Source organism: Lottia gigantea (assembly GCF_000327385.1).
Source record: "Lottia gigantea unplaced genomic scaffold LOTGIsca_2, whole genome shotgun sequence".
NCBI classification, from domain to species: Eukaryota; Metazoa; Mollusca; class Gastropoda; family Lottiidae; genus Lottia; species Lottia gigantea.
In genome coordinates, this window is record NW_008708400.1 from 1,791,608 (window position 1) to 1,809,647 (window position 18,040).

Below are 18,040 nucleotides of genomic sequence, written 5' to 3' on the forward strand. Positions count from 1 at the left end.
CATCAAAATATTTTGGGGGCCCCCCCCCCCCCCCCCCCCCCCTCGACCAGTTCCCCAAAAAGATGCACCGCCCTCCCCCCACTATTTGTAAAACGGATTGCCGCCCCTTAGTGTGCACACTAAAAATCAGTTATGTTATTGAAAGAAATATATAAAATTCTTTCAATAGGCGATGACAATCATGACTGAGTTATTGCATTGTTAAAGTATTGATATTAGCTAAAACTATTTTCCTCTTGTTTATTTTACCTTACCCTTAAATTGTAATGAGAGCAAAATGTGTATGGTGTGCAAAAATATAGGCCTTAGAGTGCAAGGTGTGGAGCATCGTCTGTTCAACGCGTCTGAAATTATTATAAGCCTACATATTGCCATCCATTTTTACATTTAAAGAAGCGTGCTTTACACTATGATGATCTTTGGGTTACTACAAGTGCAATCAGTTTCGCCTATATATGCGAAATTCTATATGTGGTAAAATATATTTCAATATACATTTTTATGTACCAGTAGACTTATGTGTGTTATGAAGGACAGAGTTAAATGCCACAAAACAGACTTTGCGTCAAACTACATTCGGATCACAGAAAAACTTCATTATGACCAGCTCAATACCCTGTTATATTAATTTTTAGCAACCATTGGTTTGGGTTTTGAAGTATATTCGGTGTGACAGCATACAAGACTAGGCTACTTAAATCTGCAAGAAAGCGGGCTCGACAAAATGGTCGAACCCCACAAGTGTCTTTCTATAGATTTTAAATATTGCACGAGGGAATTGGTGTGGTGATATCACGAGTGTGCATATAGCCCACGAATGTCGAGTGATATCAGTTCGGTATAAGCCCAGAGTGACAGTGACAGCATACAAGACTATTAGCTAACATCTGCGAGAAATTTGAAAAGGAGATTTATATACGTTCTACACTTTTATCTGGATTATACGGTGGCTCACCTACGATATATTTCACTTTTAATTTTGAATTAAAATCTTTGATTACCACCTATAGGTGATAAATATTTACACCTGTGTACGGTGGCTCACATACGACATTTTCTACTTTTTATTTTGAATTAAAAACTTTACCTGAGTGAAAATTAGGTGATAATTCCTGTAATTTTGGATTAAAATTAATTTACACCTAGGTGAAAAATATTTACAATTACGTACGGTGGCTCACATACGTCACCTAGGTGAAAATTAAGGTTTTTAATTCAAAATTAAAAGAGAAATATGTCGTATGTGAGCCACCGTACCTATGTGATAATACAGTGATTATTCCTGTAATTTTAATCAAAAAATTTTCACCGAGGTTAAAATAATTTCCACCTAGGTGATTATTCAACGAATTTTTAATTAAAACTATTTAAGTCCGTATGACCAGCCTGCATCTTGTAAAGAACATTGAAAAAAAGTTTTTAATCAAAAATTATTGAATTATCACCTTGGTGAAAATTAAAATTTTTAATTTCAAAACTACACGAATTATCACCTAATTTTCACCTAGGTTAAAATAATTGTCACTTAAGGTGAAAAATTAAAGTTTTAAATTATGGGAATTATCCCCTAGTTTTTAATTCAAAATATAAAGTGAAATTTGTTATAGGATTGGACTCGTATGGTGGCTCACATACGCCATATTTCACATATATCACCAAGGTGAAAATTGAAGAATTTTTTTTAATTAAAACCTTTTTTCGCCGCTAGAGGCTGGTCATGTGGACTTATAAAGCTTTTACTTGAAAATTCGTTGATTAAAACTAAGATGAAAATTGATGTTTTTAATTCAAAATTACAAGAATTATCACTTAATTTCACCTAGGCGAAAAAAAAAGTTTTTAATTCAAAATTACAGGAATTATCACCTAAAGCTTTTAATTCAAAATTCTACACTAGCCTCGATACCCCCCAAATCCAGTATGAAAAATATCCATTACTAAAAACTAAAATTATAATTTATAAATTAACAGTCGACCCAAGCTACCTAACTGAAAAAAGCGCACTTGCCGCATGTTGCCACAAGTTGTTCATGAATACATTTAAGATCAGGGACAACTGAATGTCATAATCTGTTTCACTTGTAGACATGATAGCGTGCTGGTGTAACAGTAGATACAAGGGGGTACCATTTTCTTATGTGTAAGGCTTAGTAGTGAAGACAGTTAAGTGGTTGAAGGGAGGTAACTCTGTTTAGTAAAAGTTACAAGTGCCTGAGTTTCAAAAGGTGACTAATGCCTGTGTGCAAGGGCAAGTCACTCTTATGACAGGAAGTTCTCTTCCATGTGCTCCTCAATGTTGATAAAGCCTATGAAATACCTAAGTTTTGTTTCTCTCCTCCCACAGGTATTATTTTGCTATAAAAGGCCAATTATGTTGCTGTCAATCTATAAGACACAGGTTTACTACACTATGTCAGTGTTTTAGGCCTTTGCCTCTGAAAATCTTGTATTTTCTATTAGTATCACACACGTTGGATGGCCCGGTGCGGTAGGCCACTCCACGTGGTAATGGGCAACCCTTATTCATTGCGCCTTTGCATTGTTCTCTCATGTAATATAAGTTTACACAAGTTGATGTTCGTAAGACATGTTGTATATTAGTTTGTAGACTCTTATGACAGGAAGTTCTCTTCCATGTGCTCCTCAATGTTGATAAAGCCTATGAAATACCTAAGTTTTGTTTCTCTCCTCCCACAGATGATCCTGTAGAAGGTAGTACGACATTGTTTGTCTGTTGTTAACAGAGCTGTAGAAAGGGGTGTTGGTTCCAGTTGCACCATGTTATAGTGCCAGTATATGAACCCTTTCCTTGTGCTCTCCAGAAGTGTCTACCAGGCTTAGTTGTGCTGCATCGTATAATCCTGAGGTCTACCGTTGTACCGTCTTTAAAGCTGAACTTTAGGCTTAACTGAGTTACCCAGTGTTGTCATTATTTCTCATTCTCTGTGTGTCAGTCATCGCGTTGGCTAATCTGGTTGTTTTACTACTCACACTTCTCTGTTTTCACCTTCTTGGTGCAGAGAGGTGTAACACTGGTAGTGTTGAAAATTATTTACAATACAAAAATTCTTTTGAATTAGTCTTTCGATCTATTTTATCCACCTATTCCTAATTTAGGTCTTTTTGCCACATGATCCTAACAGGTTCAACTATATAAAGCGACCTATTCCGATCTTTTCCCATTATAACTTGAACATGAAATAGGAAGATATCAATCAATGTTTATGATTGATAACTAATAAGGTATTGTTTTAAAGTGGCATTTTACAAATCTTTCTTAATCATCACACCTTTACAAACTGACTATCATGCAGTGAATTTAACTGCAGGGGGTAGACGTCTAAACGTGATAATAAGTATATCGGGAAGAAGAGATGCGGATGTCTTTACTCGACCTTGTCATTATGTAATAGTCATTTCTACCTGAAATCACCGTTAATTATGACAAGCCTATTGACAATATAGGTATTTTAGATATAAGTGGCCTCAAGACACGGCCATTAGTCTTTCTACTAGTTTTCTACCCATACCTATCGTCACTGGAGCATGTCTTTAGCCACCACACGACCACAGATCGTTTAAAGGACAAATCATATTGATATTGTGCTGAATAAGGATTATCAATATAATGGAGATATCTTTAACATTTTTGCTTTGCTTTGCAATCGCCATTGCATCAGGTAAAATTTTTGAGCCTTTATTAATATGGAACACAATCAACTGAGGTGTTTCTATCTATAATCATTTTAGTACCAGTACTAAATTGTCATGGGATAGTGGCAAAATCGGTAGGCTACATTGTCAAGGAACAATAGCACTTGATTGTCATGTAACAGTTGTTAGACATTTTGATTGTCATGGAACAGTGGTAGTGTTTGATTTTCATGGAACAGTGGTGGACATTGGTAAAATCATTTGTCATGGAACAGTGGTAGCCCAGGTAGTATTTTGAGCAATCTAGGACAATTTAGTAGTGTATGATTGTCATGGAACAGTGGTATATTTGATTGTCGTGAAACATCATGCTATTTGATTGTGGTAGAACTTGATTGTCATTTGAACAATGGAAGTATATGATTGTCATGAAACAGTGGTAGTAATTGATTGTCATTGAACAGTAGTAGCTCTTGATTGTCATGGATCGGTGGTAGCACTTGATTTTCGTGGGTTAGTGGTAGCACAATGACATGGTTGTCATTGAACTGAGGTAGCACTTGATTGTCAGGGATTAGTTGTAGCATTAGATTGTCTTGGAACAGTGATAGCATTGGTTGTGCTAGATTTTCAGTAAACAATTGTCGTACAAGAATGCCACGATACAGTTGAAATACTGATTGTTTTAAAATGGAACAGTGGTAGTCCAAGATCGTAATGGAACAGTGGTACTGGGCTTACCAGATTGTCATGGTCAAGTTGAAATACAAATGAACATAGGTGGTGCTAGATGGTCTTGGAACAGCGGTACTAGATTATCACGGAACAGTACATGGAACACTTATTTGGTGGTTGTGCTGTTTCAGATGTTAAATTTATTAGGGGTGGCTTGTTATAATATTTGAAGATCGTATTGGAGTTTTTGTTTGTTGTTTACTCTTTACTGAATAGTTTATAAGCTATAACCAATGTATTGCCAAACTGTTAATTTGGATTTCGATTTTCGTTTGCGGTAGGATCGTAAGTATTTTTAGGATTTTTTTTATTACAAAATTGGAAGAGAATAAAGTGTACACACACAGGCAGCTGCATCTAAAGTCTCTGCATATGTTTATATCGGACCTTTTCTGTAGACCGAATAACTTGTATATCTATACATAGTTCCAAGGTCAAATGTTGTTAAAGTGGTATGAAACTGTCCTAGAGATTTTCCTTGTAACATATTTGTTCAAAAATGACTGTTTTGTTGGATACCACAAAGAATTTGATTGACATTTGTTTTTCAATAAAACTGTCAAATCTCTATAATCTATATATTTTTATATGTTGACTCTATTTTCGTGATGTATCTATGTCATATTAATGACCACAATTTCCGTATTCAACATTTATGGAAATATTAACTGTATTAAAATTATCTTACATCTTTGTACACACAACCTTGGCAACTTTCGTCAATCGTTGGGCTGAACTGAGCCCGTACAGTTTGCTTTTTTGTATCTTTTCAGAATTTTTGTTTGTTTGTTTACAATCGAGGTCTTGTTTATCTGACTAAAATGCGACAAACTTCCCTTATTTTATATTCCATCTAAACTATTAATGACCCCTTTAACATAATCACTTGTCTTGTTTTATGTAAAATTTATGTCAAGGACATATACTGTGTAATAATGAGCCATCAATATGCAAAGTAAAAATAGTGGATTTATAATCTGATGAATTGTTTTTTTGCAGTCTCTACCTGTACTGTCTGGTAATTTTTCTTGAATTAAAGGAATTCATTAGGACTTAATGATAAGTATTCGATACACATATAAACTTTATAAAGTCTAGAAAACCCCCGTTTGAATACCCTCAGAGTTCTTGGTCCCTTTCCCTTATATTTTGGACCTATATGAACTTGCTTTATTTCTTTTCAGAGACTAGAGAGCCAAAACTTCAAATAGTTGAAGATGAAACACTCAAAGATGATGATTGGATTATGGTACTACATTGTAAATTATATAATCAACCATCTGATGATACAGGTCATTGTTCTGATATCACATGGACGTATGAATCCGAGGACAAAGTTGCTGTTGCAGTGATGAATGATACAGATTATTATCATGTTCAAAACGACATGGAGAACATGACGTCGACATTGGAGTTGTTGACATCAGATTCTACTGAAGAGTTGTATACTTGTGTTGTCCAATGTGAAACAAGAACATTCCAAATAAACTGCTGGATTGGTGAACTACAAAATATAGGTACATGTGAATTTTTTGATCTTTTCAAAGCTGTTACAATTGGCTTAACTAAATGAGTGAGGAAAATAGGACTTTTTTCGATGCAATATTTTGGGGGCCCTCTGAACGAACTTTCTCATTTGCTTACGTTCAGGTATTTTTTCTCTTTTCAGAGAGACGTAGTGTGTGTTCTGAGAGAATATTCAATAATGTTATTTCCGCAACACAAATCACACCAAATGATGAAGAAGTCGAAGAGAAAAGTGAAGATCTAAAAATCGGTGTGTCAGTTATTTGCATGCTGGTTGTAGGAATGGCTCTGACAGTAATCATACGATGTCGATTGAAAAGACAAGACGCGCTCAAACATGCCAGAGCTGTTATTGAGAACGCTAACCAGTGCCTGATAGAGGCGAGAAATCGGCCACCATGTGAATACCCAAATAACAGTCAGAGATCATCAGTGTCTTTGATGATTGATACACCTATCTATAGACCAGTGTCTCAACGCAGTGACAGACCTTCCTTGAGATCCCACAGGAACCTAGAGAGACTCTATCGTGAAAATTCTGCTTCAAGGGCTAGTAGAAATCGTTTAATTCTTCAGGAAATGGCAGATGGATCTCAAATTATCTTTGTACCGGGATCCAAACTCCCATCGTATGAAGATTCCCAAAGTTCAAATCACAGGCTTTCAATGGAAACATTTCAACAACCAGCATTACGTAGAAATAATTCAGGAAGAAATCCTTTTGGTTTCCTCACATCAAACAATCGTGACCAAAACTCAGAGAATGGACATTTAAGTTCCCCACCTAGTTACACAAGCATGGCGACAAACGAACCAGAAGATGAAAATTCATCTGGAGATCTTTGTTCTACGTCTGAATCGTTCACAGATGAACTGTGTATGGACACTACAGAGTTGAATTCCGAAGTCAACTCTAGCTTATTACAAACTGACTCAAGATACCAGCCAACACCTTTGGTATCTTGTATGTCGCAAATTACCACAGGGAACAATTCTAATACTGCTGCAAGAAATGTACAATCACCTCCACTTTATGACACTCCTAACATTGCAAAATAGGCAGTTTGGTAAATATTACATATAAATATCTATAAATAATTTGCCAAGCCTCGCACATAATGGATGAAACCCCATTGTGCGCTCTAAATTCGATCCTACCCGAGGAACGGGACCAATTTAAATATTTTTTCTCTAGTCATTTGTATAAACAGATGTAAAGATTTTCTTATATTTGTGGTTTTTATACATGCAAACATGCCATCTGAAAACCATTTGGTAATACACAGCTATACTTAAACAATTTCCAGAACAATAAAAGTTGTTAGATAATACATACCTACTAAACTAACAATCTTCCCAAGTCAAGCTATTACAAGCTATACCTTGAATATATCATGGAAGTTTGCAAATGAAACAGTTCGATGGAATTGTGCGCCAGCGAATACAGTAAATCAGAGAAAGTTTGCGAACACAAGCCAAGTCTTTCAGTCAATGGATCTGATTGGCTGTATTCGCTTATGTTGCAGTCAAGGTATAAGTACGAAGCTCGTAAAAGCTTGACTTCCAACAACTACATAGTTTGCGATATCAGCATCCTCTGGAAGCGAACGTTAACTTTTCATCTACCAACCTATCTTGACTTTGGGACGATTGTTAGTTTAGTAGGTCTGTATTATCTTACAACTTTTATCGTTCTGGATTTTTTTTAGTAAAAGCTTGATATTGTGAAGCTGTAAACTAGCTTGAAACCGTTGACTGTAACAGCCACCTGGATTTATTGCTCCTACATAACAGTAAAACTGTGTTATCTTTGTTTCATCCGACCTACATATTTTGGTGGCCTGTGTCGAGTTGGGTCTCTTAGTCAACAAAGGTAGATCGCGTCGATGTTTAAGTAGGCACGTGTTAAAGGTTGTTTTGCACACAGATTTATTTCTTTATTGAAAAATGGTATTAACAGTGGTTTTTCTATGAATAATTAGATGGGGGCCACAGAATTGTGGAGTGGAGAGGGTGTCTCATAGGCAATTCTTTTGTTATAAAAAAAGGTGATGTTGAAAAGCAAGAAACTATCATCAAATTTATTTCCTTTATTCAAATAACAAAAGACTCAAAATTAATGACAGTGTGTACATGAACTTCGAATATAATAAATAACAAACAATGTGATGATATGATATGCTTGTTGATACAATTCAACTATACCTAAAACATTAGTTATTTGTCAGCAATATGACGTAAAATCCGAGATATATATATACTAGTTAAAACCTGAATAATTCACAAATTAGCATGCACATTCTGCAGAATTCAATTAACATTTAAATACAAATAAATATATATTCTTACGGAATACAAACCATTCTGATAATAAATTTTTTACCAAGGCTATAAAGACAAGTCAAATGTATGTACTCGTAAAGAGAGATGGAGGGCGGGGGAGGGGGGTGGTAAATATAAATAGTTAAAAAGAAGAGAGTTTAATTACGACTCTATTACCTCGAGTGTGTTGACACATCAGTAGAGGAGTTTCATTACGATTCTGAAAACAGGTCTAGTGTATTGACATATAAGGGAGAGCAGTGTCATAACGATTCAAAAGACAGATCCAATTTATTGCCACATAAGAGGTTTAAACCAAAATATTTAAAGGGAAGAAAGGGTGACGAGTTTCATTACGATTCTAAAAACAGGTCGAGTGTATCGACACATGGAGAAGAGTTTCATTACGATTCTGAAAACAGGTCGAAGGTGTTAGGGAGAGGGGTTTCATCATGATTCTAAAAACAAGTCAAGTGTGTTCACACATAAGGGAGAGGAGTTTCATCAGGGAGAGGTGTTTCATTAAGAAACAGGTCAAGTGTGTTGACACATAAGGGGGGTTTAAACCAATATATTCAAAGAGAAGAAAGGGTGGAGAATTTACGATTCTACAGTACAGAGGATTCTATATACAGGAGTTAACTTCTATAGATATTCATGAAGTGAGAATGATGCATAGTGAATACAAATATTCCCATATTACACTTATATTAATGCATGTACAAAATACATTATTTTCTAATATTAGGATAAAAGAGGAAAAACAAACAATGGAAGAATGAGGGGTATTTAAACCAAAAGAGAGCAAAAGGTGAACCCATTGTGCTGTCCAAAAATAGGAATGACAAGGACTTGCTCAAGCAATTCTAGGATTCTATATACAGGAGTTAAATTCTATAGATATTCATGAAGTGAGAATGAAGCTTGGTGAATATAAAATACATTTATATTAATTCATTATCATTATTTTTCAAAAATAAGGGGAATTTAACCTTAAAGGGTGGTTGCCCAAAAAATAAAAAAGACAATGTCTTGTTCAACCAATTCCGTATAAAGGATTCTCGAGTAGTTAACTTCTATAGACATGCATGCAATGAGAATGGTGCTTTGGTGAATACAAAATATACCAATATTTACATGTATACTATTTCACTATCAATATTTTTTTTAATGGAATGCAAAAAAGAAGATTCAGAATAGAAGAGAGTAATAAAGTGGAAATGTGGTCCGATTGGTTGTCTCAAAAGCAGGAATGGAATATTCTGATGTCTAAATTAATACAAAGATTTTTTAGGTAATGGCCATTTTATGTTTCATACTAACAAATTTCAAATACTGACTAACACAAAATTAATATAGAGGAATTTGCCTTGAATTCTAAAGACAGATCAAATGTTTTTACACATAGAGGAATAGGGATACGGTGGAACAGTTGGGCTTTTGCCCAAAAATGACCCATCACAAATCAAAATATTGCATTGTACTGTATATTTACTGTAGGCCTACTTTGGAATATTTACCATGGCACAGATTATGCGAGATATTTTCATTTGAAGAAAGAGTAATGAAAAATGTTTCTATTTTATCATTATTCTAAAATGATTTTTTTACATCATTGTTTTTATGCCCATTTTCTCAGTTTTCATTTGCCTATTCGATAAGGAATATGGGACTTAGAGCAATTGAGACAGCCATTTAAATTGCCACTGATTATTAATACTTTTCCTAAACAATTTCATAAATAAAGCCAATTTAACAACTTTAGATAAAATAAATAACAAGTAATTAACAAATGCAAAAATCGCATAATACTTAAAATAACAAGCTAAGAGAATATACAAGCTAAAAAGCCTGGTTAGCAAATTAAGAAGTAATGATATGTTTGGAAATTCACAACTCGACAGTGTTACCATTAGCAACAGTTTCGTTCCTAAAACATATTTATAACAAATTTCTATATGTGGGATTGACATCCAGTTTACATGTTGGACATGGGAATTCTTTGGTTAAGAATGGCTCATACCTGAAAAAGATAATAGAGTCAAATGTATAAAGCTAGGTAGATATTTATTTTTCTCAGCTGATAGACTCAATTTCAGCCACGAAAAATATTTTGTAAATGGAAATGCAATGTTGTAAGCCTAATCTAAAAGAAAAGCATTAAAAATAACAATCTATTGAATGGCTGGATATCATTTGACAGCCTATTATACACATACTTTTAATATAAATTATATCCAAATTTGCCATATATAAATAACCAAATGCTTTTATTACTTGTTCATCTCAGGAGTCAAAACATTTTCTAAGAACATGTTGCAAATTCATTTGAAAAGTGCTCCAAGTTTACATTGTAAAGTGTAGTGAAGTAGTCTGTGAGCCTTGCAGCTCCGAATATAGCATGGTTTAGAATTACTACTTACCAAAAATTAACAGCAAGATTTCTGCCTTCTGTGGGACTAGGATATGATTGAACTTCATGCCACCAAAAAGCTGGCATAAATAAAACATCACCTTCATTTATTGTGCAGTTTAATGGATAGGTTTCAGCAAATTTTGGAAATTTCTGAAACAAAGTGAATAAGCTCAGTTACATACTTGTAGAACATTCATTTAGCAGAAAATTACATTATTCAACAAGATAACATTCAAATTTGGTGTATGCAATGTTTTATAATTGTAATTATTGTCACTACTTCAGTGTACCTAAATCTTTGCACAGTTGTAAACATCTTCACCGATCATTTCTGATTACTTGCATATTATATCATCTTTGCAATTAAAAAATACTTTTATGAAGCACATAAAACAGATCACCTGAAAATTTGGTTTTAGAATATCAATTGGAGACATAACCAATGATGTGCTATCAGATAAATGTCTCCTCGAAAATGTCATCTCAGTTTTATTAAATGATAAAATCGCTTCTGGTATATGAGCTTCATATAGTCTACTATTATCATGTGGCTCAAATAATATCACTTCTTTTTTACCACTGATCTGAAATTTAACAATATAATATAAGAAAACATGAAAGTCTGATTCCTTAAAAAAGAAGATACTAGATAGAAAATGTTATACATATCCTTCCCTCTAATATATTATATAATCTATCTTCCTTATTAGATCAAAATGAATTTGAAAAAGTATCTATAACAGTGGTACCAAGATGCTTGACAATGAACGCATTTAATTCTGCCAACCTGTGGGGAAAATCTAGTCCAAAGTTCTCTTGTACTCTTATAGGCATATGGACATCACAAGCTACTTGTGTAATGCGTTTCTCTTACCTGACATAAGAAATTATCAAAAGGATCAAAGTGAGTTTTTCCTAACGTATTGCCATCACTTAACCAAATATTTAAATGTTTTAAATGCAGTATTCCTTTAATAAATTCCATTTCTTCTATATCACTTTCCAACTCAGGAAAATACTCCCTGATAGAGGAATATTCCAAATAGGCAGACACATTTTTATAATTTGAATTTGATATGGATTGTATCAAGTCTAAAAATTTTGAAAACTTCATATTGAGAGTTGCTGGACGAACTACTACTAAATCTGGAAATGGTAATTTAGCTTTCACTTCTCTTGGGATTTTTTTTAAAAACTTTTCATGATTGTCCCATAAAGTAACTGGTTCAACACCCTCGTATTCCCCAGTTGATGTCATTTTAATATGAACGTCATTATCACCATATTTTTCTTGAAAATATTTCATGCTCCATTTGTTTGATTTCCATTTCTTCATGGCACCTTCAATGATGACTGGTTTTGACATCTTTAAATATTTGTTGAAGAAATCTTTTGTATTTTCAGCATTAACTCGCTCACATTGAGGTATATTTGACTTGTGATAGATATTTTGAGGTTCTTGTAGACAATTTTCAAAACTGTCTGAGGTACAAGTTGAGGAGTCTTCATGCATGAATATATTTCTAATATTCTTATTAGATATATTAGACACATGAAATAATGATTTCAAAATTTCTTCCCTGTGCAAGCCTTCAATAGACAAAGCCCCATTCTTTGATTTGTATGTAAAACAATACTGATTCACAAAGTCTATAATATTTTCCTTATTGACCATTCCAGTAAATGGAACTATAGTTGGTTTAGGAATAGGCACTTTCATCAGGCAGGATCTATCTTTGATAATTTTTTGAAATATAAACAGTTCAGTGTTCGGCAAGTTTGGTTGTGACTTGTCAGGGTATAAAAATCCATCAACATTAATAGTACCTATAAATAATTGATCTTGTTCTCTAAATACATTACTTTCTAACTCAATCAACATTTCAACAATTTCTTTACCCCTGTTGATAGGATTTAGTAGCAAGCACTTGTTATTTGCTATCTGTATAACTTCAGCTGGTGATAGCATTTCATAGCTGCTTACTTCACATACATGAATAATATATGCTAATACTGACAATATGGTCAACATCATTACAATTGTCTGTTTGGTTAAACACTTACTTCATTGAATACAGACTAAGTTCATAAGAGATAATAGTCCAACCGACGCCGGAAGTTTATAACTTTACAAAGCTGACGTGTCTGAATGAGAGAAAGGCACTTCAAATCATGTCCCAGTGAAATATATTTGTATAAATAAATGCTCTGATCTTTCAAGAGTTCCAGAGTCTGGTATTTAGGCATGTCAAAGAATACACAATGTGTCATACATTATTTTTTTGATGATATTGAAGTGCAGCTACCTAACTGAAGTGAATGCAGCCATGATGGGAAGGGAGTTAACTCTGACCAAAAATTTGCAACAATAAATTACAATCTCTAGACGGCCTTTTTGCTGGATCACTACATACATACATACATCTCAATTCTTGTTTGAAACTTCTGTAGGCGACTTAGCTTACAGTGTCTATTTATAAACCATTTTTTCTGCTAGGCTACAGTAGCCGTCTTTTTGCATGCATCCTCAATCTTGTATTTCTTTATCTGATCTATTATTGACAGTTTTATTTACAAAACAAAATAACAAAGGCAGAATAAGATATTGGAGTACCTAACTACAAATTGAAGATAAGATTTATTTCTAAAATTTCTGAGTTAATAACAATAAAATTAAATGTGTATCAAAAGTATTAGAAAATTATAATTATAATTTTATCAGTAGGCATATAATCATAGGACTCAATGAGGGATACTAATAACATCTATTTATTCTATGTACACATGTATCTATAATTATCCTAGATACAAATACAAAGACTAGAAAGCATAGTCAATGCTAATTTTGGTAAGAGGACTTACAAACAAAATCAGATAATAATTTTAAAAGTTTTGCAATGAAATACTATGGAAAAGTAACAACATAATAATACTTTGCTGAAAAATAACTGGCCTAAATTTGAACAATAACTATGATTATAAACATCACAGATCTGATATAAATTCTCCAAATTTTCCTAAACAATCTGCATAAAAGTCTGGTGAGTCATCGGAACCTTCAAAAGATTCTGCTTTTAACCCATTATGAGGTAGGTCATCAATACCACACACTCCAGTAAATACTAATAATGATTTTAAATTGCATCTTCTAGCCATCTTAATATCCGTATTCATTCTGAAAGGTAAGTTTTTAAACTTCTTGAAATAAACTATAATATTATCATCTTGTTGTTGTACATTGAAGGTTTCAAAGTGATCTGCATAAGTATTTGCTTAATTAGTCACATTCTTTAATAAGTCGCATTTGTATATTGGACATGACATAATGGAGTAATGAAGCGAAAACATTAAACCTATACAATCACCTTAATATAATCCTAAATCCTAGTATCAATTGATATTAACCAATTTGCTCTTCATGTCCATGATGATTTGCTGTTCTCCAAAATGGTGCTTAATTGGACCCAGATAATTAAACATATATAGACAAAATTAACCTACCTATCTCCTACCATCATACACCTTGATGGTTGTAAATCATTAGCCTTAGCTAAAACATCAAACATAGTTGTTTCTGGTTTACCAATCACCAATGGTTTCTTTCTAGCTGCATGACTAACAGATAGTACCATAGTACCAGTACCTTCAAATAAATAAGCTTTCAAACTATACCTGATGCCAAACTGTATCTGCATTAATAGTCTCTTTGTCCTTTGAAAGTATATAAAGTAGCTTAAATAATACTTATAGTAGGTTACTTATATAGTAGCTTATAGAGTTACTTTCAGTTCCTCTTAGGTTTAAAGGTTTAAATATCTAATTTTCCAGCTCACAGTGATCAAGTACAATTTTCATCTACAGGGTTGGTTTATTTCTACTTTCGCTGCATTTTTGTAGAATATAATGTATGATAAAAGACAATATACCTGGTATTACTATATCACTACCCTGAGTAGGTAAATGGGTATCCTCATTTGTTGCTAAAAATAAACAATTGTCTCTCTGTATATAACTGGCTGCCTTTAATATTTTATGATAACTTATAAATGGATCAAAACCAACTAAAACACAATTCACCTGAAATATAGTTGATTTTTCTACACTATGTTCATAATAATAAATAAATATACTGTTGTAGTGCAATTTAATAATGAAGTTTGGTTATGAATATGTAGAAATTACACTACTTCGGTGAAATAATACCTGACAATATTCTTTCCAACTCCAATATTGATCTACTATGGGTTTATTTTTTCCCATTTTTGCCAAAAATGTACACACAGAACCGATACCATTATATATTCATAGCAAACTAATAAAAAAAAACACATTCATTTTCATAAATGTTTAATAAATATTTGCTTTCCAATCAGTTTACTGTCCAATCAGACATCTGCATCATTTTTGAAAATTAAAGAAAACAGCAGAAGAGATGGCAGTCTCAAGTTTCTCAGCTAGGTAAGCAAAAATATTGTACATTTTATATATGTTTAAGTTTTTTTAATGATGATCATTACTGAACACCAAGAAGTAGTGTTAAATTTGATTATAAAGAAAATAAATAGATTTACCTGAGGATCTAGCTGTGTGTTTAACCATGATTTTACTCTATCAGAATATTTGACACTATTATCTTGTTCGACTTCATCAGGCTAAAAAAATAATTATCACTATATATTGATTTAAAGATACAGTTATCCAGTTTGATTATCATGGTTATTCTACATTAAATTTTCACTGACATTAATCATACACTTGAATTGACTTTAGTGAGACCATATTATGGTTACTACATAAAAGGATACAAAAGATGTTTCTAGCATGTGCATTTGTTGGTGTATTAGGGACAAATAACAATCTCCTTGTGCTTCATGTAATACCAGAAAAACCTGAACTGCTAATGATGACATTATCAAGGATATAAACTCACAGGTCTCTGTAGTACATGTGAGATTATCTGATACATACATAACCAAAAAATCTTAAGTGTAGGGATGGGTGATATACCAATATCACAATCTTTAGATAAATACTGGTATAGGAATCTTTAGTAATATTGCCTCATTAAAAAATACTGAAATTGGGAATGTGTATTATTACACAATAGAGAGTGAGATTATTACACAATATACTTACACCAATACCAATATGACTGATATTAAAATTATCAAGTTCTTTTCCCATACCTGGATTACCTACAACATATACTTTTCCTTTAAAATTACTTGTATGAAGATATAACGCTGATGCAAATGCTGTGCCAACAATATCACTCTGTAATACAAAAAAAGCCAATTAATCACTTAGATTTCATGAAACTAGCCTTGCATTCATTTTGTAAATCATTAGACTTTACGCTGGCCACCCGATCCATTCTCTAGTTTTGATAATCTTGAATTAAGTAATTTTCTTTCTTTGTGAATAATTGTAAATTATATTCAGTTTTTTTAAACCCTGTCTTTTTAACTATGAAATTTTTCTATCTGTTTTGGGCATGTATTCATATTAACAAACATAAAAATGGACACATGCAAGCAATTTGATATCATGCATATTTATCATTTTAGTCCCTTAAAAAAGTAAACACTATAGGCACAATGAAACATAAAATTGTGAATATACCATATCTGCATCAAAGCCATATTTCTGACATTTCAGTTGGTACTCATCTCTTGAACTGGAACTATTATTTGTAACATAATACACTTTTTTACCCTACAAAATAAGCATTATCATTAAAACAGGCCAATAGAATAGTAAAGCATTTAACTGAAGAAGGATACAGCGGGAGTAAGATCAGAATTAGTGTCGTTAGTAGATTAGTGCTATTATTATTTGAAATGGTCATCAGTAATATTATGACATCAATGGTTATATGCCTACAAGATTTTTTACTAACAACCTGGCAATGGAGAATGTCATTATCACTTTTGTTGGTTAATTCAAGTAATCTGTACAGAAAGAAATGGGAAACATAATATCAATTTCTACACAGTTTCAACACTTCATAAGAGGCCTTCAAGGCATTTTAAATTATTTGACATACCAGCCTCTTCAAATTTGATATGGTATCAACACTTCCAGGAATTGTCCCATTTCCATCCCAGAGTACACCTGAAAAATTAATTGCTATCAGTTTAAAGCATCTCCATTGATTAAGTTAAACAATGAAATACAAGAAAGAGTTACTTCTTACGCAAACTTTGTAACATAAATTAATCCAATCATGGCGACCAATGACGGACCTTCTGCGACGGACGATGGGTCATCTGCTACAGGTTGACGGGTCTTGCAGAACTACCTCAATTATTCAATAGATATGCCTTTCTAGTCACAATAAGGCCTACATACTCTGCAATATTTTCTAAAAATAGAAAACTATATTTTCTTTAATATTGGGGTTGGATTCAGCCACCATCGTTTAAACCATACCCCCGAATGAAAAGATGTTAAATTATTAAGCCTACAAGTACAACCTGAAATTTAAATGAAGTTGATGATAAAATAATGGCACAGGATAGGCCTAGAGTTACAGCAGCCGAAATAAATTTCTATTGTTACGGTAGTTTACCCATATCTTTTGTTTTATTCAGTACATAAGTACTCAACATCGATTCACAGTATTTTTGAAGGGAAAAAATCTCAAAATTTATTTCACTGTGCGCACTCCTTCTGTAAGGGGACCATTTTTGGTAAAAAAAAAAACTGTGCATTATATTCTGAAATATACGGTAAATCCTAAAACTAACCCAAAAGGTTATCTTTTAATAAAAATTAAAATGCAAGTCATGACCATCCCTTCCTTAACCTAAGACAGTCATCCTGTCATTGTGCCATAACTTGAAATACTTAGTTTATCTTTACGGCAAGCTAGACATATCTGCTGTTTTATATAGCAGAGTGCTGTAACAATAGTCAGTTCCTAAATTAAATCGGTCTTGGATAATCTGACAAAGATCTTCTCTAAAATCAGACTTTTGGACTATTTTATACATTCGTCTTGTCTTGTTGGGTTACCGGTGTTTAATAAAATATCATAATTACCATCACAATCAAATAGAAAGTGATCGGTTTCCGACATGACTTTCTTAGCATGTTCCTTGGTTAGCCTTTCACACGACATTTGTAAAGAAAAGTTCTTTTTTGACATAAAACTTCCGACAAATCTCGATGACGTCAAAAGGGAGGCAACTTGATTTATCACCGCCATAGTCTCAATCTGCCAGTACAACTTGATTAAGCCGAAAGAGAAGGTCTAATCATAGAACTGTATCAAGTTCTATTATCCAACGGGGTATGTAGGTTTTATGGTGGTGCTTCCAACTTTTAAGGAATAATTTAATAACTGTGCTTATATTTATTTATTTCCTTGATTCATTGCTTGTT

General features: G+C 33.1%; 3 protein-coding genes across 3 annotated transcripts; 1 reads left to right on the forward strand and 2 right to left on the reverse strand.

The window, feature by feature from the left end:
- Window positions 1–3,628: 3,628 nt before the first annotated feature.
- On the forward strand, window positions 3,629–6,975 carry LOTGIDRAFT_152706 (hypothetical protein; the record flags this gene model as incomplete). The annotated part of the gene is made up of 3 exons (XM_009053226.1): window positions 3,629–3,680; window positions 5,574–5,906; window positions 6,059–6,975. The coding sequence occupies 3 exons, from the start codon at window positions 3,629–3,631 to the stop codon at window positions 6,973–6,975; spliced, it is 1,302 nt and encodes a 433-aa protein (XP_009051474.1).
- Window positions 6,976–10,179: 3,204 nt separating this feature from the next.
- LOTGIDRAFT_152707 (hypothetical protein) lies at window positions 10,180–12,686 on the reverse strand (the record flags this gene model as incomplete). Its single annotated transcript, XM_009053227.1, has 4 exons — window positions 10,180–10,261; window positions 10,662–10,804; window positions 11,056–11,238; window positions 11,529–12,686. 4 exons carry the CDS (start codon window positions 12,684–12,686, stop codon window positions 10,180–10,182), a joined length of 1,566 nt encoding a protein of 521 aa, XP_009051475.1.
- A 588-nt stretch (window positions 12,687–13,274) lies between these two features.
- Window positions 13,275–17,780, reverse strand: LOTGIDRAFT_181589 (hypothetical protein; the record flags this gene model as incomplete). Its single annotated transcript, XM_009053228.1, has 8 exons — window positions 13,275–13,829; window positions 14,156–14,297; window positions 14,581–14,731; window positions 15,226–15,306; window positions 15,791–15,928; window positions 16,277–16,369; window positions 16,701–16,768; window positions 17,699–17,780. 8 exons carry the CDS (start codon window positions 17,775–17,777, stop codon window positions 13,640–13,642), a joined length of 942 nt encoding a protein of 313 aa, XP_009051476.1. The 3' UTR covers window positions 13,275–13,639.
- Between the last annotated feature and the right edge of the window lie 260 nt (window positions 17,781–18,040).